Below are 21,958 nucleotides of genomic sequence, written 5' to 3'. Positions count from 1 at the left end.
AGTAGAAGAAGAAAGCAATGCTTTCATCTTGAGTAATACATCTCGACAGCGTGTGTGTGAATGTTTGTTGCTTGAAGGAACAGCAGTGCTAATTTTCCCGAAGCAGGTCAATGTGATTTTTCATTGATTTTACTCTTTTAGTATTTATCTTAACAACAAATTCCAACATTTCTTTCAGTGTGCAGGTCAAGAACCTGTTTGCCCCAGCTTTGCTCCCGACCTAGGAGCGACAGATCGATGGCCTCTTGGCTTTGCAATGTGCTTGCGCGCAAGTTTTAGCATCGATAACCGCACCACATACCCACGAGGCATGCGAAGAGCGACTGTAATGAGATGGCTCTGCTCTCTTAACAGATCCCCTGACAAACTGAATGGGCTGGAGAATTATTCCTTTTCGCTTTATCTCAAAATGGCTAGTAACAGCGTCTTGTCGCTGATTTTTAATCTGATGACAAGATTTTTGCAGCCATCACATTACAATTACAAGGAAACAATACTTTAATATAAAAATATGAGTCCCTCACAGAGGATAAAGAATATATGCCTGGAAGTATTGTAATATAATCTGCCTTCATGTGTTGACCCACTTTTGCATTGACATATCCATCGGATTAAAGGACCACCATGACACTGATGCTATTCGTTAGCACTCGACGCTAATGTTAGCGCTGTCTTGAGAATGCCCTCTAGAGGCAGAGATTGCTTCAATGACGCATTATTGGTGGCCAACAGACATTGCAACAGATTGGCTCCTTATCTTCATGGATGGTCACTTGTTGCTTGGCGGAATTGATAGGGCTCAATTATCGCCGCCCCGTAAGCTGATTAAAAACAAACAAAACTGCTTAGAAGCTGTATGAATGTTTGTCTTGCTTGCCTAAGATTTTATTCGGGCCATAAATAACAATCATGATTAAATAACAAAAAGCTTCAGTCAGGTCACATGACAGGATTTCCTACTAAACCCACTTGAGAACCGCGTGTCTATGCAAAGATCTTTGTAAGACGCTTTTGTTTCCATAAAGAAATCAAAAGAAATTCCTCGTATAAACAAGACAGCCACGACATCTCAAGACCTTTGATTGGGATTAATGTCCCGTAATCCGGATGGATTAGTTGCGAGTCAAGACTTCTCATTTTAAAAATACAGCCAAGACAGCGTGCGCTGTTCGCCATGTTAGACTTTTTTCCTTCCTGTGAGATTAACCACAGTGTTTTTTTGTTCCATAGGGATTTCCGCTTTGGGAGCAGCTAGTGGTGCTCCGGAGAGGCACCCTCTCTGAAGTCCGATGCATACAAGAGCGCTTTTCCGCACACGAGCTCCTTGATGGAGGTAATAAGCTTGGTGAGCAAGCCGAGCGCAGCGGCACATAAATTGTCAGTGAAACGCTCACTTCATTAAAACTATTTCTCCAGCCGGGAAATAAAAATCCCATCAAAGAAGCGTGAAGCCGAGCAGAGGAATTACACTCGCGTGTAGCGGGTAGAAAACGCTGGCGGTGAAATTCCATCATCGTTCCACGTGGCCTTAACTAACGACTCCCTCTTGGCCAGCAAACTTTGCTAGGCCCAAACATTAGGTACACCCCCGCCTGCGCCATTTCCTTAATGCTGCCAGCATCTTTTTCATGGACCCCAAAATGTTCATCCAAGTTTGACGCTATCAAAGTCGTGTCCACCAAAATGGTAAAACTCACGTCACATCTTTATTCTGTACTTTCCAATCATTTTTTTCATGATTGTGAACTGCTACAGATCTCCTACTTGGCACATATGTGTTCTTTTATTTTGCATGATTGCACTGAATTGATGGATTTGTCATGGTGCTATTAGGAGGTGGTTAAAGTCCCCGAGTGGCTATACGCGCAGCTCGCCACTGGCCAAAAGTGTGTGTGTGTGTGTGTGTGTGTGTGTGTGTGTGTGTGTGTGTGTGTGTGTGTGTGTGTGTGTGTGTGTGTGTGTGCGTGTGTGTGTGTGTGTGTGTGTGTGCGTGTGTGTGTGTGCGTGCGTGTGCGTGTGTGTGTGTGTGTGCCCGCGTGCGTGTGTGCGTGTACCTATATCTGAGTGTGTGCTTTAGATATAAGTGTGACCCCCCCCAAATAAATACTTGGCAAAGTGTCCCTCCTCAAAAATAGCAAGCTTTTAGAGAGCCGCCTCCTCCACGCTGAAGACTAATGGAGGGAAAAGACAGACGAGTGAGGGAGGATGAGAGCGATGAAGAGAGAGAGTGGAGGAGAGCAAGGGAGCGCGAGAGGGAGGCTGGGTGAAGGGGACGGACCTCGCGTCAAGCTCACATCAACCTCAGCGTCCTCTTCCACGCGCACGATCGCTTTCAGCTGCACGCCGGGTATGGCAAGCCAAGCTTGACTTTCTTTCTTTCTTTCTTTCTTCATTTGCACCATGTTTCTTTTTCTTTCTTTTTTTTTGCTCGCACGTGCATGGAGGTGTCGCTCATCAACATCATCTTCATCTGTGTTGTCATCATCTACAGCCATTGGAGACAAATCATCATTGTTGTTGGCATCGCTCAGACCGAGTGTGTGAATCACATCAAGGCGGGTGGGGGGGGGGGGGGGGGGGGGGGGTGTAGTTGGGGGGGGGGGGGGCGTGCACATCAAGTAGGTCACTTTATTTTATGTTGTTCTTCTTATTATCATCCTGTCCGGACTTCATAACGAGACAAGGTCAGGCCGCGGGCTGTTTCAGTGCGTCTCTTCGCTAACTTGGGAAGCACTAACAAGCAGGGCCAGATGTGTGCATGTGTGCGCGTGCATGTGCGCGCGTTTAAGGTACTGATGTTTCAACAATGTGCATTGTCAGTTCTTAGATCATGCAAGCAGGAAATTCAAAAAGTCACGTAGCAAAGTGGCAACAGAGAGACGCATCAGCATTCAACAAATCCTTTATGAACCCTGCAGGCAATATGAGGAGAGAAAAAAACAATTATTCTTTTAAGTCTAATTTCTAACAGTGCTTCATTTCTTTGTACTCTCACACTTTTGTAATATTTTTCCCATTTTTAATATTACGCTATAAATAATGATGAGCCTTGACTTGCCCTTAACCTCAAAGCCCTGAAATGGCCCAAAATGGCCACATCAAACTAAGATGGCCGACTTCCTGTTGATTTTTCCGACATGTCCACCAAATTTCACATCGATCCATAAAGCATCTGTCAGGGCCTAACTTTTTCTAACTTTTCAGAGGTTAGTCCCAGATTTTCACTCTTTGTGGCAATGCTTGGTTCCCAAACTCAGCAAATGTGAGAGTTCCCTGATTTTCCATGTGTTTGTGTGTGTGTGTGTGTGTGTGCGTGTGTGTGCATGTGTGCGTGTGCGTGTGTGTGTGCGTGTGTGCGTGTGTGTGTGTGTGCATGAAGGATGGATGAGAGCTCTCTAAGCACTAAGGCGACGGGAGATGCTGAAATGGGACACAACGTGATTCCACTTTGGTCATTTCTGCCCGCCAAGCTTGTAGCCTCTCATGTACTTTAACCATTAACCCCCTCTCTATCCATCCATCCATTGCTCCATTCATCCCTTTCTATTACTGGGCGACTCCATCCACTACGATATGTAAAAGGCTCGGCACGCATCGCCCGGCAGCTTCTATTTTTATTAATAAAAATGGAAGTTGTTTCAGAGCAAAGTGCGACGGGAACAGCGATTTGCCATTTGGGGTGATGTCGCCACTCATCATTTCGGCCAGCAAATCACACTTTCAGTTTCATCCTAACACACACACACTCGCTACAAGAAGGAATAACACAAAGCCACCAAAGCTGTGCTAAAAAAGCACAATCACCACAAAAGTGCTCCAGAAAATGTCCTTTTTGTCCTTTTCTTTTTGGGAGGGATTTAAAAAGCGGCGTTGACATCGCTTAGCGTGAAGTGTACATCTGGATGATGATGAATGGTGTCAGAAACGTGCTAATCCACAAGGCAAGCGTCTCCTGGGAGGGAGGAAAGTGCATTGGCAATTGTCTGCTGTGGTCAAATTGGAAACTTAAGTGGGTGGTCTAGGAATGGATCCTGCAAAACCATGACAAGATTTTTGAAACTATATTAGGATGCTCTCTCTGTGACAAATAATTGTAAAAATGTATTTTTAATGCAAACGTGACCTTGTGACCAACTGACATGTGAGGAGCAAAATTGTCCCCTGGCAAGAAGTTTTCTTATCTCTGGTTACACTTCAGTGAGATTCTATGAAAGTTATTTTGTTTGTTTTTTATTTTTCAGAGGTGCAACGCAATCGTCAAGGTGGGCTCCGGTGTGACGCAAGTGCTAACGAACGCAAGAGCAGATCGTGTTCTGCCAGGTGAGCCAAAAGTCTGCGATCTCCATGACAACCGAGAACAACATCTTCTCGCCTTTCACGAGCATGGCGATGAAACGCAAGTTAGTCTGTTGCGTCGCTTCAACTGCCGTGACAATGTCGAGTTGCTATTTTACGGCGTCATCAAAAAGCGGCTATGGGCTCATTTACATGTAAATGGATCAAAGCGCATTTGTTTAGTCGCCGTCATTATTCGCGCCACGTTTTAGCCGCCGCATTGATCACGCACGTGGCGGAATTTGCGCATTTCAATCCCACACGCACACAACTTTGACCGGATCTGTTTGCACATCCATGTGTGTGTGTGTCTAATGCCTGAATGGCTGGCGTGCGTGCAAAGAGGAGATAACAGATGCCAGCAAATTTGGTTTTGGGTGCATCGCATTCAGGTGAGGCGTTCAAACACGAAAAAGGAAGCAGTCACGTCATGTTTTTGAAGCGGATGAGATCAGCTCGTGTCATTGATGTCTAATGAGCGTCTTAAGGAAAGGCGGGAGGCGGCCATCTTTAGTGAAGTCATCACCCTTCAGCTATAGGCAGTGTTGGCGTGACAGCGCTTGTAACTGGAGGGCAAGTTCCGCTGCTCAATAAAATGACTTTTTCTGTCCGCAAATAATATTGAAATTAAGCAGGGCGCCGTGACAAATGATCCAATTGAACTTCACTTTTCTTACTCATTAATTCACTGTCGGACATTCTTCCAAAAAAAAAAAAAAAAAAAAGAGTTCCGGTTTTATCTTAACATTGCATCAAGGGTTGTCACTTGAATAGATTTAAAAAAAAAAAAAAAAAGTTGCAGAGGTGCACAGTAACTCATTAGGGGAGATTTTTCCACGCCCCCCGCCTATCTGCCCCCATTATCTTGTAGATAGGCCTACTTATTTCAAAAAAAGTAAAAGTACGAAATCAAAGAACAGTCGAAATGTGCTTCACTACAAAAGTGAAAAGCATAAAAGAAATTTCACCATCAATTATTTACAGCGCCCGTTTTGATAACTTGGCACAAGAAGCAAAAAACATCTCGGCGCACAAAATGGTTTGCCTTCTCCATTAACTGGCGTCGTGCTTTCACTGACAAGGAAAAAATAGGTGGAGAAAACATGACTGCAACTTTGATAAAAGAGAAATAATAAAACCATTTTCATATATCAAAAATAGATCAAATAAAATGCATTTTTATTAATATCATGACTGATTAATCTTCTAAAAACAAAAATATAGTCATCTTGTTATGTGAACTTGCTGTCCAGGATCAAAAGTCACTCATGTGAATATTTTCCACTTCAAAGTCATGTTGCAATTGTAAAAATCACCACGCAAGTCAATCACCCAAAAGCACTTCTTGGTCTGGAATTTGAGTTTTCCTTTTGTGCGTCCGTTCGTGTGTGTATGTTTATGATTTTACAGCCAGCAGAGCAAATTTGATGAGTGTGTAAAATATCATGTTCACTTGTTAACAAGAGAGCCTTTGGACGTGTCATCACACGCTAGCGAGCAACGTGCTAAATGGCTTCAATGTGGAAATGACAAACTCAGGTTTGAAACTTTCCTCACAGCCAAAAAGAGTTAGTCGCGGGTCCTCAAGGTTAATGAGCTCATTATTTCTTCTCTCCGGTGATTGTAACGGCAAAATTGCTAAAGTCAACCATGTAATGTCTTTTTTGTCCAACGTGAATGGGAAGCCTTTGGAAAATGAAATGATGAGAGTAACCTTTCCCCCCCATCTTGGTGGGAAGACAAAAAGTGTCTCCTATGCTTTGTGCTCGTTGGTGTTTCGGTCAAGAGGTACTCATGTTCCTGCCGCCCGATGATTTTTTTTTTCTCTCTGTACCGATAATCCCAAGCTTTTTTTCTGTTCAACAGAATTTTCACAACATGATCCAGCGGAATTTGAAGAAGATGGACGTCAACATTGAGCCACTAATCATCTCCCCGGCGTTCAACCACTGAGATCTCAGCGATGAGCGGAGCCGTCGTCCTTCTTCTTCTCTTCTTGTGCGTCAGCCGTGTCGCTTCACAGCATCTGCCAGGACTCGGTCCATCTTTGCACTTAGCGGCTAAACCTAGCCTCGGACTAACGGCGACCCACCCGAGGACTCATGGAGAAGTTGAAGGGCTATATGAGGAGGGTTCCGCCGGGCTGAGGCTAATTTCCGAGGCGGGTCAGGAGAAGTCACGACAGGCAGAGTCAGACGGTGGAGGTGCGCAAGGATCCAGGCGGCCTCGTTCTCGGCGGAAGAGAAGCTGGCTGTGGAACCAGTTCTTCGTCATTGAGGAGTACCGAGGCCCGGAACCCGTGCTCATTGGACGGGTAAGTAGAACCAAAATGACTCTGCATCAATTTATCGGTAAAACAGCATCCTACGTACATACAAAACATAAGAGGTCAGTGGGTGCCTTGAAACTGTCTTTCCAAAACGTCTTTTTGTGACTCCTTCCTGCTCGAATGCTGTACGACTTTCACAGTCTGAGGCTAGCTTCACTCAGCAACATGAAATTCGGCTCACGAGTCCCGAGAGGCCGAGCTCAAAAAGACATGCAGGGAAGTCTGACGGTTTAGTTTGAAGTGGACGTTTTAGGGTTGTTTTGGCCATTTCAAGGTGTCCTTCAAAGACAAACTCGGATGACTGTCGATAAAATAGCAAACTCGTAACTGCAAGGCCAGAGCTCGGCCAAACATTTCGAGAAGAGTACACATAAAAGCTTGTTTCCCAGAACAATATGAAGTCAGCTAGGCATGTTTGTCATGATTAGAAAGTCGACCATTTTGGTTTGTGGCGGCCATTTTGCAAGGTTCCTTCAAAGATGTGGCTTGTTTTCGTCATTGCATAATGTCCCCACGCTGATTGCTCCATTTGTACTTGAGGCTATAAAAAGATGTTTATATTTTTTTATTTTAAGCAAACTTCAAATGTGAAGCTTTTCCCTCCGGCTAACGTAGCATTGCGCTATTAGCCCAAACGAACACAAATTGGACTCTTCTGGCTCGTTGCACTGCCACAAAGCCAGCGATGCCCACCTGAAGCGCGGCGCCCCCACTTGCCGCATTTTGCAGCTTTGCTGGAACAAGGCCGTCCGCGAGCGGGGAGTCAAAGCGGCACGCGCTGCCAGCCACTTTGGGGCCGCCGTCACATACTTTACAATGACAGCCTAGATTGCTTTCTTAGCCGTGCGGCGTACTGCTCATAAATGTTTAATATCCCGCTCTGCTTGTTATTGATACAGTCGGCGAGCGGCGCTAAAGCAATCAGGGGAACGCTACTTCCATATTTGCGCAATAAAGCCGGGTCGACGTTTTAAAATAAAGCCTCGTTTTCTTTTTCGGCTCAGCTTGTTCGGCTGAAAATCAGAGGTGCCAAAAGTAGGCTTGGTTTTGAGATATCGAGTGCTTGCGGAGGCTGTCGATACCGGCCACTGATACAAACGCGTTGACGGATCAAATTCAACTCGTATGTTGAGGCACCGCCGCATTTTGTGTTTTTACATTCCAGCACTGTCTGCACCTTTGCAGCAGGGGGTGGAAAGAAGGTGGCGGGCGGCTGATTGCGGCAGCGTTGTTGCGCTTTGTTTGCCAGACGGGAAAAAGCCGTTTCTCCTTCCTTTTCACACCAACTGAAGCACAGCAGGACTGAGACAACAATTACACTCGGCCCAGGAGGGGGCGAGGGGATGGCACACGCGCGCACACACAACGTGCTGTTGGCTTTGAGGAGGAAGCGAAGGCAAGGAAGGGATGAATACACACACACACAAAAAATCGCTTATCGGGCAAACCGTGGGGTGTCGGGCATGCTATTATGACTTTTTTTTTAATCCACAACGTTATCCGCCAGCACAGATGTACTTTGGGCTTATAGTCAACTCTGTCGCCCGCAGGCATGCGTTCCCATTTGCATGCTCACCGGCCACTTTATTAGGAACACCTGCACTGCGCATGTTTCAGAAGGACGTCATAATCACACATGACGAGCTCATGCGTTGAGAGAAAATACGTGCGGGCCGGCTTGTGAGTAAGACTGGCGAGATTACCATGAGCGCACTATGAGCGCGCGATGAGCCCGCGATGAGCCCGCGATGAGCGCAGGTGGCCCGAGGGCTGATGCGTGGCCAAGGTTCCTGGTCAGGAAGCTCAGCAGCTGACTAATCTCTTTGCGGCCTGGCCCTTTCCGCACGCTCACTCTCACGCACGCACACATGCACTCGTGTCTTGGTCTTGCACGCTTGCCATGCTGCACACTTTTTAGCTTGCCATGCATTCTTTTTTGTTTTTTTTGTTTTAGTTTCTGACCAAATTCTGTTGCTTATTGTAGTAATACTGTTTACAAAGAGATGTTTACATTTTGTTCTGCTCAAAAAATCCTGCTAGATTAAAAATCAATAGTACAAGTTCTGTCTTAACGCCCAGCTGGTGTTCACCACAATTATTTCTCAGCTGACCCCCTGACAGGTTACTTCACTCCACGTCCACTTTTTGTCTCACATATGACAAATGCACATGACAAATGACCTCACATGTCGGAAAAAGTGAGCAGATGGTTGGAGGATTTGTTATCGGGTTCACATCGAACGTTACGGAGGCTCCGCATTGACGAGACCTCCTCTGGCTTGTGTGCTTGGGTCGAGTTAACGAGCTGCTCGCGTTAGTGCCGCAAACACACGCACAGAAACACCTGGTACCATTGGTTTCTCATTGACCGAGCGAGCACATCATACTAACATGAATCACGCTAGATCTGCGCTACGGGCTCCATAAAACATTTCATTGCTGTCTTCATCATGATCATCATAAAATCGTGCAAATTGACATTTTTTAAACATACTAAAAGCGGCCTGTTTGTATGCAATTTGCTCGCCAGCTGCACACGGACATGGACCGTGGGGACGGGCACACCAAATACACGCTGGAGGGCGAAGGTGTGGGCTCGGTGTTTGTCATTGACAGCAACACGGGCAACATCCACGTCACCAAGTCTCTAGACCGCGAGGAGAAGGACCAGTACCGCCTCACTGCCACCGCCACCGACCGCCAGACGGGCCGCGCCCTGGAGCCGTCCTCGCAGTTCATCATCCGAGTGCAGGACATCAACGACAACCCGCCCATCTTCCCCGGCGAGCCCTACATCGCCACCGTACCTGAGATGGCCAACATCGGTAAGGCAAAGATGGCCGCCGTTGAATCTGTCTGTCGTTGTCCTTTTTGCTGTCCTCACTGGACATTCCATTTACTGAAAGCTGCGGGAAGTAACTAAATTGAACTACTCTATAACTACACTTGAACACCTTTCATTCGACCAAAGTCAGTCTTTAGGGGGCCTTAATCTTTAGACAAACATTTCAAACAATCGGTCCAATCATCCGGCCAGCAGATTAGCATTGACGCCTGTGTCTGCATAATCTGTTTCCCCGCTGAGCAAAAAGCTCCAAATAAGCATTATGCCCCAAACAATCATCGGGCAGGTGCATGATACGCTCCGATGCTGCTATCATACTTTTGAGTGTCCTGATCGTGCGTGTGCGCGCGTGTGTGTTTTCCCTCCATCGTCAACATATGGCCGGACATTTGAGTTTATGCTATATTAATCCTCTGGGCAAGTGTAAAGTGTTTATTTAATGCACCCGTAGGCACGTCCATCATCCAAGTGACGGCCACAGACGCTGACGACCCCACGTACGGAAACAGCGCCCAGCTGGTCTACGCCATCGCTGAAGGACTCGACTACTTCTCGGTGGACCCACAGACAGGTCAGCGCGGCACTTAGCAAAGTTTGAGCCCGAGTTATGTGTTTGTGCTGATTGGAGTCTGCCCCCCGCCCCTCCTCCCCCACGTTTTCCACTCAGGTATCCTGAGGACCGCTGTGCCCAACATGGACCGAGAGACCCAGGAAGAGTACGTGGTGGTACTCCAGGCCAGAGACATGGGGGGCCATCTAGGGGGCCTGTCGGGGACCACCACGGTCACCGTGAGGCTGAGCGACGTCAACGACAACCCACCTCACTTCAGACGCAGTAAGCGCAATTAGCTTGATGACACTCTTTCTGCTGAGACATGACGCTGACTTTTTTGAGAGGTAATGACTGCTAAGAGCACAAATCTTAGTGGAGGATGAAAAAATATACGCAGTGAGTACTGTTATATTATAATATATTGCATGTTTACATGTGTTGTTGTTTGTGAATCTTAAACCGGTACATCAATGCTAGTTCCTTTAGCTCGTCAATGATGTTTTCAATTGCGTGTTAGCATTAAGCTAGCAGACTTGAAGGTAAAGTTATGCGCTTCGGTTGAATACCCAAGGTGTGATTCTCTTAGCTTCTCTGTTCAGGTTAATTTCATGGTTCCTCGCGTCATTCCGCTAACCTGTGGCAAAACGACACTTGTCCTTTCAAACGCTGCCGTTTGCCTTTTGTCTTTTGCCTCCGATGGGTCGCGTCTCGCGTCTCAGGAGCAAAATTGCACGTCCATCTCCTTCCCTGTACTGTGCTATTAATATTTCATGTTAAAGTTCAGTGCTTTGCGCTTGAATAGGCAGCCAAATCAGTGCCGAGGCACTCGAGCCACTGAGACGTACGGTGCGGAGAAACGCGCCGTATATCATCTCTCTGCTCGTGCCGGGCGGCCATTCGTCATCGCATTTAAAGCCACTGCCAGCCAGCTCGTCCCTGCGATATATTCTGCCGGCGTACCTTGCTTTATAGAAGCTGTTTAATATTAACGTGGCGCCAGTGTGTTATTTATTCACTTTTAATCTGACTGCTATGACCCTCCCCGCCCCGTCCTTTACCGGCCACAAAGCCAAGCCCGCCCGGGGTCATTAATTTCTCTTAGAGCGATAATTAAAGCAAATGTTCTCGTTTGGGATGTTGCTTGAACGGGAAGGGGACTTTTTTTTTATGGGTGTTGTTTTTCTTTTTAAACGTCCATTATAATACACCGCGGCCTATTTGAGTCATTAACCAGCACCAAGGACGATGAAACCGGAGCAAATGTGTGAGACTTTGCAAGCCGATCAGGGGCTGAACCGGCACAAGGCCGCAACTTGCCATTAAAAATGAGAAAAACGATCGTTCTCCATGATACTTTTAGTTCCCCCGTCGACTCTGACTTGGCACACAGGGTTAAGCATGATTTATCACTAATGATGTCAGTAATGATTGTCATCTCGTCTTTGTGCTCACCAGGAGTTTCATCATCATTAACGCCTCATTGCATTCATCTGTTTTATTATATTTTTTTATTTCTCCCCTCTCGCAGGTGCGTGGTCGTTCTCCGTGTCAGAACTGGCGGCGCCGGGCGTGGAGGTGGGCCGTCTCACCGCCACGGACGCCGACGTGGGCGACAATGCGCTACTGGAGTTCACCATCATGGACGCAGAAGAGGCGCAGACGTTCAACATCAGCGGCAGGGAGCGAGAAGCCATCATTGTACTGAACAAAGTGAGCACAAGCTGGCTGAAGATTTTGCACACGCTCACTTGTTCTGCTCATCTCACAAATGTGCTTTTCTTCCTTAATTGACAAAAAGCATCGTTACAACGGGGAAATAATCCAGCAAGCACACATTTCCCAACATAATGTTTTATGTATAGCCGTTAAAACCGTCTGCGTCATGCCGTCTGTGATCCGTGAGGATGGTAATGTATTAAAATGAGCAGGTAAATGTGTCTTTGTGCTTAGGGAGGGTCTTAACGACATTCGCAGATAATGACCGTACAGCCAATGTTAAATTAAGTGTGCAAATTGCGTCCCTAATGAGAATTAATCCACCTCATTAGAGCCATCCGGTGAGATAAAACTATCTGGTAAACATTTTTTTTACAACGATATTGAGGAGCAACAGTCTTCCTGTGACAAACCTTTATTTGACCTTTGTTTTACTTTCCAAGCAAATGTAAGTACATTACTAGATTCCTGGCTAGGCTTCATGTTGCTAACACAATGTTAGCATTTTGACCAGCAAGATGAGTCTTTACTTAGAACTCAACTATTCAAACTATCCGGTTTCACCATCTCCACTGTTTGTTATTGGAACGAAATGGAATAACTGACTGGATTGTTTTCTTCTTTCCTTACCAGCTGCTGGACTACGAGACTCGCAACTCATACTCATTCACCGTGGAGGTGGCCAACCCCCTGGTGGACCCCCGTTACCTGAAGGTCGGCCCCTTCAAGGACCAGGCCATGGTGCGGGTCATGGTCCTTAACGCGGATGAGCCACCGCGCTTCTCCCAGGCCCGTTACCATCTGGACGTGTCGGAGAACTGCCCGCCCGTCTGCTCGGTGGGCCGCGTGCACGCCGTAGATCCTGACACGGGACAGAGCGGCAACATCAGGTGTGGGTCACACACCTCACTTCCCTCGCTCACTTCCCTTGCTCGCTCGCTCGCTCACTCTTTTGCTGTTTTGCACTCGACAGGTACTCCATCGATCCTCAGTCGGATCCAGAGGCTCTGTTCCGCATCGCCTCCGACACGGGATTCATCAGCACGGTGATGGAGCTGGACCGCGAGCGGGAGCAGTGGCACAACATCACTGTCATTGCCACGCAGAGGGGTGCGTTTGCCGGGCCCGTCGGGTCCGCCGCCAGAGCCTGGCGCCCCGCCGCTCGTATATCAACCAAAGCACCGTCTGCAAAGTGCGCGGTGGAACTAATGGAACTTCAGGGATGGCTTGATGAACATTTATAGCTTTTCCATTTGTGTTTAGACAACCCCAATCTTGTGTCAAGGGTGGTGGTTGCCATAGAAACGCTGGACCAGAATGACAATGCGCCTGAACTGGATAGACAATACACCACATCCGTTTGTGACTCCACCACCCCGGGACAGGTCAGTTGCGTGTTTGCTTCCTGATTGATGGCATCTGTTGAAAGTACATTTGTTCCACATCCGTGAAATCCATCTTGAGGTCTGCCTAGCCATTGTCTGCGAGTCACATGATGCGTTTGACCCGCAGGTTGTTCAAGTTCTACGCGCTGTCGACCGAGACCCGGGAGGGCAGGATGTGCCGGTCCACTTCAGCATCCCGCCCGAGTCTAGCTCCGCCCTCAACCTCTCTATCAGGGACAGCGGCGGTAAGACTCGAGCATCATGTGGAGACATATTTTGACTCATCCTCATAGGACAGGAAGTAAAAGATGGTAAAGGATGTTGCAGTGCGGTGATTCATGTTTGTTGTTGTCCCTAGGCGTGACGGCCAGCCTTGTGCTGCAGTCGTCCTTGGAGCCGGCACCCGGCTACTCGTCGTCCTTAGCCAGCCTCTATGTGCCGGTGGTGCTGCGAGACGGTGCCTCGGGCCTGGCCAACACGGCCACGGTCACCGTGACTGTCTGCCCATGCCTGCGGGGTGGCATGCGCACCGAGGAGCGCAGCCCCCGAACGCGGGGCCGGCGCTGGGAGCGGCGCGCCGTGTGCCGCCCAGCTCCGTCCGCCTCGCCCTCGGCCGTCTTCACGCTGGTTATTCTGATGGCGGCGCTGGCCTGCGTCACCACTCTGCTGGGTAGGTCGGTGGGTCTCAAATTGAATGGGCTCCGCAAAATCGTTCACGCCAAGACTCCGTTAATTCTGATGTGGTCGCCCGTCTTATTTTTGCCCCCCAGTGGTTTGCGCACTGTCCCTGTCACTAAGGCGTCAGAAACGAGACGCCCTCTCATCCTCGGAGGACGACGACATCCGGGAGAACATCATCTCCTATGACGATGAGGGCGGGGGCGAGGCGGACACGGCCGCCTTCGACATGGCGGCGCTGCAGAGCATGCACAGGATCCAAAACGTGCATCGAAACATGTGAGGTTGACGTCTGGGGAGGGGGGGGTCGACAGTAACAAAGTATTTGTACTTGCTTACTTCCTGCGTCTGCAGATGGTACACACAGCAGAGCGCGCCACCCCCTCGCTCCAGGACGTTCAGCGTGACCCGTAACCCCAACCCAGGGCCGGAGCCCGAACGGCGGCCTGGCTCGGCGCCCCTCTACGGGCGACTCTGCTACGGGATGCACACGCTGCCGTCGCTCCGGGACTACTACTACCAGGCCGGGCCACTGCAGGCAGGCGTGCAACTTCCTCTACCGGGACGGCGCCTCGCGGCCGCCGCTCCTATCATCCGGAACCAGCCGGTGCAGCAGCGCCCTCCCGAAAACGGACGAGCAAGTGTGCTAGCGGCGCAAACGCTGAGCAGGCTGACGGGCAGGACTGAAGATGGAACAAAGATTCACGATGACACTCAGAAGCGGGACCACGTTAAGGTAAGGTAGGAGCTCATTTTCAAGTGTGTAGATACCAGCTATCGGTATTGGGCCGATTGGCCCACCTCTGAATTTACCAACCCTATGACTGAGGTAGGGTCCTTGTTGTCTTGTCTTTGGGCAGACAAGCCCAGCAGAGGTCCAGTCAGCGCCAATCAGCGGTCCAGCCAGTCTGAGCTGCTCTGACCCTACCGGTTCCTCCTGCCACAGTCCTAGCAGCTCGTCAGCCAACCAGACTCTGATCAGCACCGGTGCCACCAGCTGCACCGTGGAGGACACCGACACCGACTGGTCACTACCGTCCATTTCCGAACGGAGTTACCCCGACGCCAAGCTTCCCGTTTACCCCATGACGGACACGTACAGCATCGTGGGCTCGCTGAACGGAACCTCGGTGGCGACGAGTCTACCCGGGACAATACCCGACAACCGTCAACCCTTACGAATGGAGGACCTGCTGAACTTCCGTCTCAACCGGGTGACGTCTGACCCGTCGCAGCCGCCGTATGACTCGCTGCAGACTTACGAGTTTGAGGGCCGCGACTCTCGGGCCGAGTCGCTGAGCTCACTGGGGAGCGAGGACGGGAAGGATGAAGACCGAGGTGAGAACGGCAAGGACCGGGACCCGGCGACAGGAGGCATGGAGGAACTCAATGTCAAGTTCCAGCGGCTGGTAGCGCTCATCAGGGAGAGGAAGAGTGGCAAGGAGCAGGAGGCGGCTGAGGATCCCAGCCAAGTCCAAGCTGCTCCTTCTCAAACCGGCCAAGTCCAAGAGAAGCCAGTACTGAGGTGGGACTTTTAAGGGACACATTTGAATTTCCGGACGAGTCCCACAGGGAGGAGAAAGACCCAGGCCCCGTGAGGGAGACAACAGGCCTGACTTACAAATAGCAAACACTCCTTCTTGAAGTCTGGGCTGCTCAGCCAACCCCGAAGAAGAGGGATGGAGAGATTTTGAATTTTTCCAGGATTTCCTGGAAGCAGTGCACAGTGTATCACTATCACCCCCTCCCCCTTTCCCCCGCCACCACTGTCATTTCACGCCTGCCGTGATAGCAAATGCACAGTAAATCTTTCACTTGACACCGTGGTTATTTAATAATGCACTTGGGCTTTCAACACAAAACTTATGAAAGATTCACATTGATTGAAATATTCATTTCCACCACAGCTTGAAATGTGCATTGTCGGAAAATAGGCCCTCATCCAATATTGAGCGGGATATGATTGTGAATATGCATTTGACTGATCTGATTGGAGGGAGGCCGGTTGTCTTCTTTTGTCAACCGTTCAGTAAAGCGACATCCCTGTGTAGATGAAGAACAACGCTTGTGTGGCTCATTTTGGCTCGCAAGTCAGTTGCGGCGGGGGTGGGGGGTGGCATGAGGGATGATTGTTTGGATTGTAAAACCTGCAACATGTCATATGAAGCAATTGAAAACAAAAAGTGCCCAGCCCGAGTGAATGCCTGGACAGTAGGTGAAAGGAGCTCATGCACATCCTTGGACCAAACGTCTGTGCTGCGTTAATGAGTTCCCCCAAGAGCAAAAACACTTTAAGATATGTGACTCATTTCTGCAGCTGTTTGGAGTGAAATCCATTCATTTTTCCTCCGGCTTTCGGGGCAATTGTTAGGATAAAAGTGTACGTTGTAACAGCTTCAAATGTAATTATTCTTTCCCTCCGCAAAGGCTCTGATGCGTCTCTTAATCAAGTAGCACTCATGCCGATGTGATGCATTCACAGCAAATTAGAGAGCCGGGTTCTCGGTATGAGGCGGCAGGCCACCAGGTAATTAATTACATGTGGCAACCATTTTAGGCAAAGGCTGGAAACCGAGTTTATTTTTCATTGAAGTTATTCTAAAACTAAATTATTTGTAAAACCGGGTCGTTCATCAACTGAGGTTCCACTCTAGTGGGTGGGTCACTGATCTTCAGGTAGCAATAGAGTTACCGTATTTGCCGGTGTATTGGTCGACCTTTTTCGATCCAAAATCGACCGAAAAAAATCGACCTCGACTTATACACCGAGTCATAAAATTTAACTTCGTATTCATCGCTTCAAATGTGATGGTAACCAAGGCCGTTTCTCATGCATCTCATTGTGCGTTGCACTTAGAAAATTTGAACCGGGCGGCGTGCGCGAGTGCGCGGCCCGCTGGAAGTCGAATGAGGCTCAGCGATCTCCTCGGCGGTGCTTATAAACAGCCGATCCGCTCGGCGGGGGCTATTTTCGGCCACTCGGCGCATGCGCACGGCCTCCCGGATGTGCCGGGCGGCGCGCGCGAGTGCGCGGCCCGCTGGAAGTCGAATGAGGCTCAGCGATCTCCTCCGCGGTGCTTATAAACAGCCGATCCGCTCGGCGGGGGCTATTTTCGGCCACTTGGCGCGTGCACACGGCCTCCCGGATGTGCCGGGCGGGTGCGCGAGCTCGCCGGCCGCTGGAAGTCGAATGAGGCTCCGCGATCTCCTCCGCGGTGCTTATAAACAGCAGATCCGCTCGGCGGGGGCTATTTTCGGCCACTTGGCGCGTGCGCACGGCCTCCCGGATGTGCCGGGCGGGTGCGCGAGCTCGCCGGCCGCTGGAAGTCGAATGAGGCTCCGCGATCTCCTCCGCGGTGCTTATAAACAGCCGCATGCGCACAGCCTCCCGGAATTTGAACACATTTCGTCAATAAATTTCGCATATTGAATTTTGAAGTTTGATATAATGCAACAATTGAGCTCGACTTATACAAAGGATATATCATAAAATCGTAAATTTCCGTCAAATTTTAGGGGGTCGACTTATACACCGAGTCGACCTGTACACCGGCAAATACGGTAGCTGCATACTGTCGCTAGCTAGCTAGCTAGCTAGCTAGCTCATTTCTGCTCTTTATCTGCAACGAGAACTGCAGCTGAGCTTCAGTATTTTAATCCCAGTTGAGACGGGGCGCCTCCTCCGCTGTCACTTCCCAGTCTGGCGCGCCACCGAGATGAAAGATGAACAGTTTGGGGGGTTCCTCAGCCTCCTCGTTTTATTTTGACACAACACTCAAGGCTTTTGAATCATTTAGAATGTCTCCAACTTTGTGTCATGACAAAATGCAGCTTCACAAACACGGCGCACAATTTTGTACTTCACATTTGGATTTATTTTAGAACTTGTACCCACAAATGTATCTAAAAGCATACAGATTCAAGAAAACGTTCGCAATGATTATAAAATAAACAGTTGAGCAACTTGAAGACATATGTGCGGTGTATTGTAGATATTCTTTTCCTCAAATTGAAGTGTTTGGAATTTTGAAATTACATTTGTGTGACTCGCTCATCGTCGGAGAAGGCGACGTTGGAAATTCCGGCTGGGCCCTGTCGGACGCTGCCGTTCTTCAGCGATTTGGGCGACTGCGTCTCCACGTTGCCGTCCTCGTCCTCTGTGACGTCCTCCACGTTCCCCTTCTTCTTTCTGAGAATCAAAATGAAGAAAAAGTTGATGTTACTTTAAATTTTAAGAATATTTTGTTATTTTTAGTATATTTTACATTTAGAGCAAATTTTATGTGAATTCTTTCTGCTTGTGTTCCACATTCAGGTCTTGTCTGGTACTTGGGTTTTTGGCTCCACTTGTTCTCATCGGCCTTTTGCCTCGTGTCCGCCAATCACCTCACTTCAGCCGTTTGTGTCATGTCCAGGTGTGCCTCATTGTCTCTATTTGTTTGCATCGAGTTCAGTTTTTGTTGTCGCAAGCCTCGTTTCTCTTGTTTATGACTCCTCAGTTGGTGAAAGAGTGTTGAGTTTTAGAACTTGATTGAATTTGGGATTTTGATTTTTCCATGTGCCTTCTTTGGCATGCTTCAACCCACCGTCTCTTCTGCATCGCCGAGGAGATGACGAGAATGACAAATCCCGCACCAACGGCGCCCATGACCACCCCAAAGGCGATGAGCCACGGCGGTGTGGCGGGCTGGTAGGGAGCCGCCAGAGTGGGCGCGATGCCCACAAACTCCAGAGTATGGTCACTCAACAGGAAGGCGCTGTTGATGCGGTTCCGAGACTTCCTGACAGGTACATGTGCACAAAATCATTTACACAGCACATAAAAACATTATGATGCTTAACTGGATCTCAGCTGGGTGCAACATCTGTTAAAACCAATAGTCTGTTTTATAAACAAACTTCTTTTACAAACAGTACATCTGCATTTTTCATATTGTAGGGTAAATGCAATATGCTTTTAATAAGAGCTCAAATAAAAAAAATGCAATTTGATTCAGAACAAGGACTGTTGAAAAGCCACATGGAACAGATGCTCCTAAAGTTCCATTGCAGTGAGCCAAAAGGGCCCCAAGCAGGTAGTAAGTGGACATCACCTGATTGCCAGCTCTACCTCGTCTCCATCCACCAAACGGGTTGTGTCATTTGGCCACGTGACCACGAACCAGAAAGACACTCGCGGCGTCTCGTCACAAACAACGATGTTGGCCACTCTGGGGAGATGTTCCATAAACAAATAAAACGCAACTCATTGGGTTTTATGAAGCTGTGGTCCACATGCTGTTGTTTGTATGTACTAACCCTCACATGTTCGACTGCTATAAAAATACCCTGAACGTTATCGTTTCACAGTAATTTCATGACAATGCTCGTAAAAACGTGGCAATTTAGAAACTGTTGAACTGCGCACAAAACGACCATCTTTTAAATCATCTTGCTCCATTGAAATGAATAGAAATGCCCTTAATTTGTTCCAGCCATTCGAACAAAATCAACAAAAATGTTTCTAATTTTTTTTTCTTAAGAAAGATGTATTAATAAAAAAATCTAGAGGAATTACAGTCAAATAAAATGTGAAGAATTCGGTCAAACGCTTTGCTTAATTTCAATGGACATTGTGTGTGTGTGTGTGTGCGTGTGTGTGTGCGTGTGTGTGCGTGCGTACGTGTCTCTCTCTCTCTCTCTCTCTCTCTCTCTCTCTCTCTCTCTCTCTCTCTCTCTCTCTCTCTCTCCCTCTCTCTCGCTCTCTCTCTCTCTCTCGACCACATGGGGGCAGTATAATTTGAACATACATATATTCAGTGCATCATCGTATGTAAGGGTTATAAACAATTAAACCGTTTTTTTTTTTCTTACTGAAAGTCCTGGCCGTCAAAATGATTCCTCATGGTGTAAGCCAGTGTGGCCCGAAAGAGGAACATTTCGTTTTGGTCCCAGACATACTGCGACAAACAACAACAGGAGCCACATCAAAGACTTTAGAGCGGTCTGCAGATGGGCCTGGTTGCTATGGCAACAGGCGCCTTTAGCCTCCATTAGCATGGTTAACGATGATGGAAACTTATAGTACTCACCGTATTGTCTCCCAAAGCTGTTTGAAGGCTAAGCCGAACCTTGTAACCATTTGAAACATCTGTAAGCATTCAAGAGAAAATTATTTCCCATGTGATTTTGGAAGCTGTTTGCTCAGCTAACCGCTTACGGCGCTGCAATGAGCCACACCTTTTGTCTCTTTATTTGTTTGAAATTTGTTGATTTTCTTGTTGGAAAATTCATTACCATTTAGCCCTTGATAATTATCAACACTCATTTCTGAATCTGTTAGCATCACGGATAATGATGATTACAAGGGAGAGCCGACATTCGTCTGAATTTCGTACTGTAAAAGTCTGCTATTTGGAAAGTGATACGTGTTTGGACTGAGATAAGTTATGGCACACATATTTTAGTTCAATTCAGAATCCTTTTAATCACAGGGGTCAAACTTGAGGCCCGGGGGTCAAACCTGGCCGCCCCGCGGAAGCAAATGATGTGCATCGACTAAAATAACAGATTGTCTTCGCTTTCGTCAGGATATTCAAGCATTCAAGCATTCTTTAATTTTTAAAATAAATGAAATATTTGAACCAATAGGATTTTTTTTTTTTTTTTGGTTGTTGTTTTTTTTTACTTCTGATTGCAAAACCAATTATTCATCAATTTGTTTTGTTTATGTAATTTGAGGCAATCACACATTTGGGTTCAGACTGAATGTGGCCTGTGACAGTTTAACAGCCCTCCTTGTATTCTAAGATATAGTTGATAAGGACTTTTTTTTCCCCCTACCTGGTTTGCAGAGTTGCTGAGCCGACGAAAGCGCCAGAGACAGCAGAAAAATGACCTTTCCCGACATTCTCCCAAGTGAATGTGTGGTCACCCGCAGTCTAGTTTAATAGTTAAGCCAGGACACACCTGAATTAACCTGCCCGGCTGGCCACAGGACTCGCCTCCCGTCTGGGGAAACTGTAAAATGGTGAAAAAAGTGTTTGTTCAGGCTTTCGTGTGGGAGAAGCGACCTCCCCGGCGAAAAAACACCAGCGTTTGACTCTGTTTACTCAGCATGGAACAATGTGTGAGCCTCTCAGTACCGCACTCAATGTTCTGACCTGCCGCTTGTAAGTCGACATCATAAGAATGCGCTTTTGGGTTGTCCAACAGCTTATGCGCTGCTGTAACATCCTCGTAAACAATCTTTGAGCAAAGGTGAACGACTATTGTCATACGAATCCACAACAGGTGCCAAGACAGATGTGCATTCGCAGTTAATCATCCATCTTGAGGCTGGTTAATTGTTGAACGATCAGCGAGCGAAGGACGTCTGAAAACGCTTTTCAATCAACACTGGCACTCTCGTGCTAGTGGGACTGTCCAAATCCGCTGTGACATCATTAAAGATTTTCCAGAGGGATTTTTCCTATCATGTGGTGAAAGTCGAGTCAAAGTCGATTAATTGACGATGTCATTGATAATTTTTCAGCACAGTATAGCATTCCCAAAGTTTTTGGGCACCATCGAAACAGGAAAAGTGCTTCCGCCTCAGTACACACAACTTTTTATCTTCTCATTACTTGTTTTTAACTCAGTAAAGTTGTGCAAGCAGACGACAATAAAATCAGATTTACAAGTCAAGCTGATACACAGTTAAACTTTGTGGTCCCTCATGACCAGGAACAATAAACATATAAATGACGAGTGCTGGCCTGTGCTTTTCCATTCAATTGTACTAAACTATGTGACGTCATAAGTGAATTATTGTCTAAAGTGGGGATGCAGTTGTTTTTCTGGACACATGATGGCAGTGCTCTTTGAGAGAAGAGTCAAGACAAACTAAGCCTACGTAAAGTGTATTTGACCAAACATTATATAAATAAAGACAAATACCACTGAATTTCAAAATATTTATTTAATTTTTTAATACCAAAGGTATTATGAAAAAATTTAATTTGAGTACACCAATTTATGACTTCCAGAGGAGAATTGTTAACAGTTCCAGGTTCTACAAATCTTCTGGTGTGAAATATATAACACAAGTCAAAGTCTGCTTTATTGTCAATTTCTTCACATGTCAAGACGCACAAAGA

General features: G+C 47.5%; 2 protein-coding genes across 2 annotated transcripts; one reads left to right on the top strand and one right to left on the bottom strand.

The window, feature by feature from the left end:
* The first annotated feature begins 2,205 nt into the window (after window positions 1-2,205).
* LOC125971066 (cadherin-24) lies at window positions 2,206-17,810 on the top strand. The gene is made up of 15 exons (XM_049723963.1): window positions 2,206-2,347; window positions 4,242-4,320; window positions 6,202-6,649; window positions 9,195-9,489; window positions 9,961-10,080; window positions 10,177-10,344; window positions 11,591-11,772; window positions 12,412-12,668; window positions 12,752-12,888; window positions 13,042-13,163; window positions 13,291-13,408; window positions 13,522-13,833; window positions 13,934-14,120; window positions 14,196-14,577; window positions 14,702-17,810. Exons 3-15 carry the CDS (start codon window positions 6,299-6,301, stop codon window positions 15,377-15,379), a joined length of 3,309 nt encoding a protein of 1,102 aa, XP_049579920.1. The 5' UTR covers window positions 2,206-2,347; window positions 4,242-4,320; window positions 6,202-6,298; the 3' UTR covers window positions 15,380-17,810.
* cltrn (collectrin, amino acid transport regulator) lies at window positions 17,694-21,029 on the bottom strand. Its single transcript, XM_049723992.1, has 6 exons — window positions 20,664-21,029; window positions 19,913-19,971; window positions 19,695-19,780; window positions 18,935-19,051; window positions 18,428-18,622; window positions 17,694-18,030 (listed from the first exon to the last, which is right to left on the bottom strand). Exons 1-6 carry the CDS (start codon window positions 20,728-20,730, stop codon window positions 17,874-17,876), a joined length of 681 nt encoding a protein of 226 aa, XP_049579949.1. The 5' UTR covers window positions 20,731-21,029; the 3' UTR covers window positions 17,694-17,873.
* Window positions 21,030-21,958: the final 929 nt, after the last annotated feature.

Source organism: Syngnathus scovelli, chromosome 10 (genome assembly GCF_024217435.2).
Source record: "Syngnathus scovelli strain Florida chromosome 10, RoL_Ssco_1.2, whole genome shotgun sequence".
Taxonomy (NCBI): Eukaryota; Metazoa; Chordata; class Actinopteri; order Syngnathiformes; family Syngnathidae; genus Syngnathus; species Syngnathus scovelli.
This window is presented reverse-complemented; position numbering and strand designations above follow the sequence as displayed.

Excerpts from the sequence above, each read along its gene's own strand:
- LOC125971066 (XM_049723963.1), top strand. The coding sequence starts at position 6,299 with ATGAGCGGAGCCGTCGTCCTTCTTCTTCTCTTCTTGTGCGTCAGCCGT. Across the intron at positions 6,650-9,194 it reads AACCCGTGCTCATTGGACGG|CTGCACACGGACATGGACCG; the intron begins GTAAGTAGAACC and ends TTTGCTCGCCAG. Across the intron at positions 9,490-9,960 it reads ACCTGAGATGGCCAACATCG|GCACGTCCATCATCCAAGTG; the intron begins GTAAGGCAAAGA and ends ATGCACCCGTAG.
- cltrn (XM_049723992.1), bottom strand. The coding sequence starts at position 20,730 with ATGTCGGGAAAGGTCATTTTTCTGCTGTCTCTGGCGCTTTCGTCGGCT. Across the intron at positions 18,623-18,934 it reads GAGGTAGAGCTGGCAATCAG|GAAGTCTCGGAACCGCATCA; the intron begins GTGATGTCCACT and ends TGTACCTGTCAG. Across the intron at positions 18,031-18,427 it reads TCGGCGATGCAGAAGAGACG|AAAGAAGAAGGGGAACGTGG; the intron begins GTGGGTTGAAGC and ends TTTGATTCTCAG.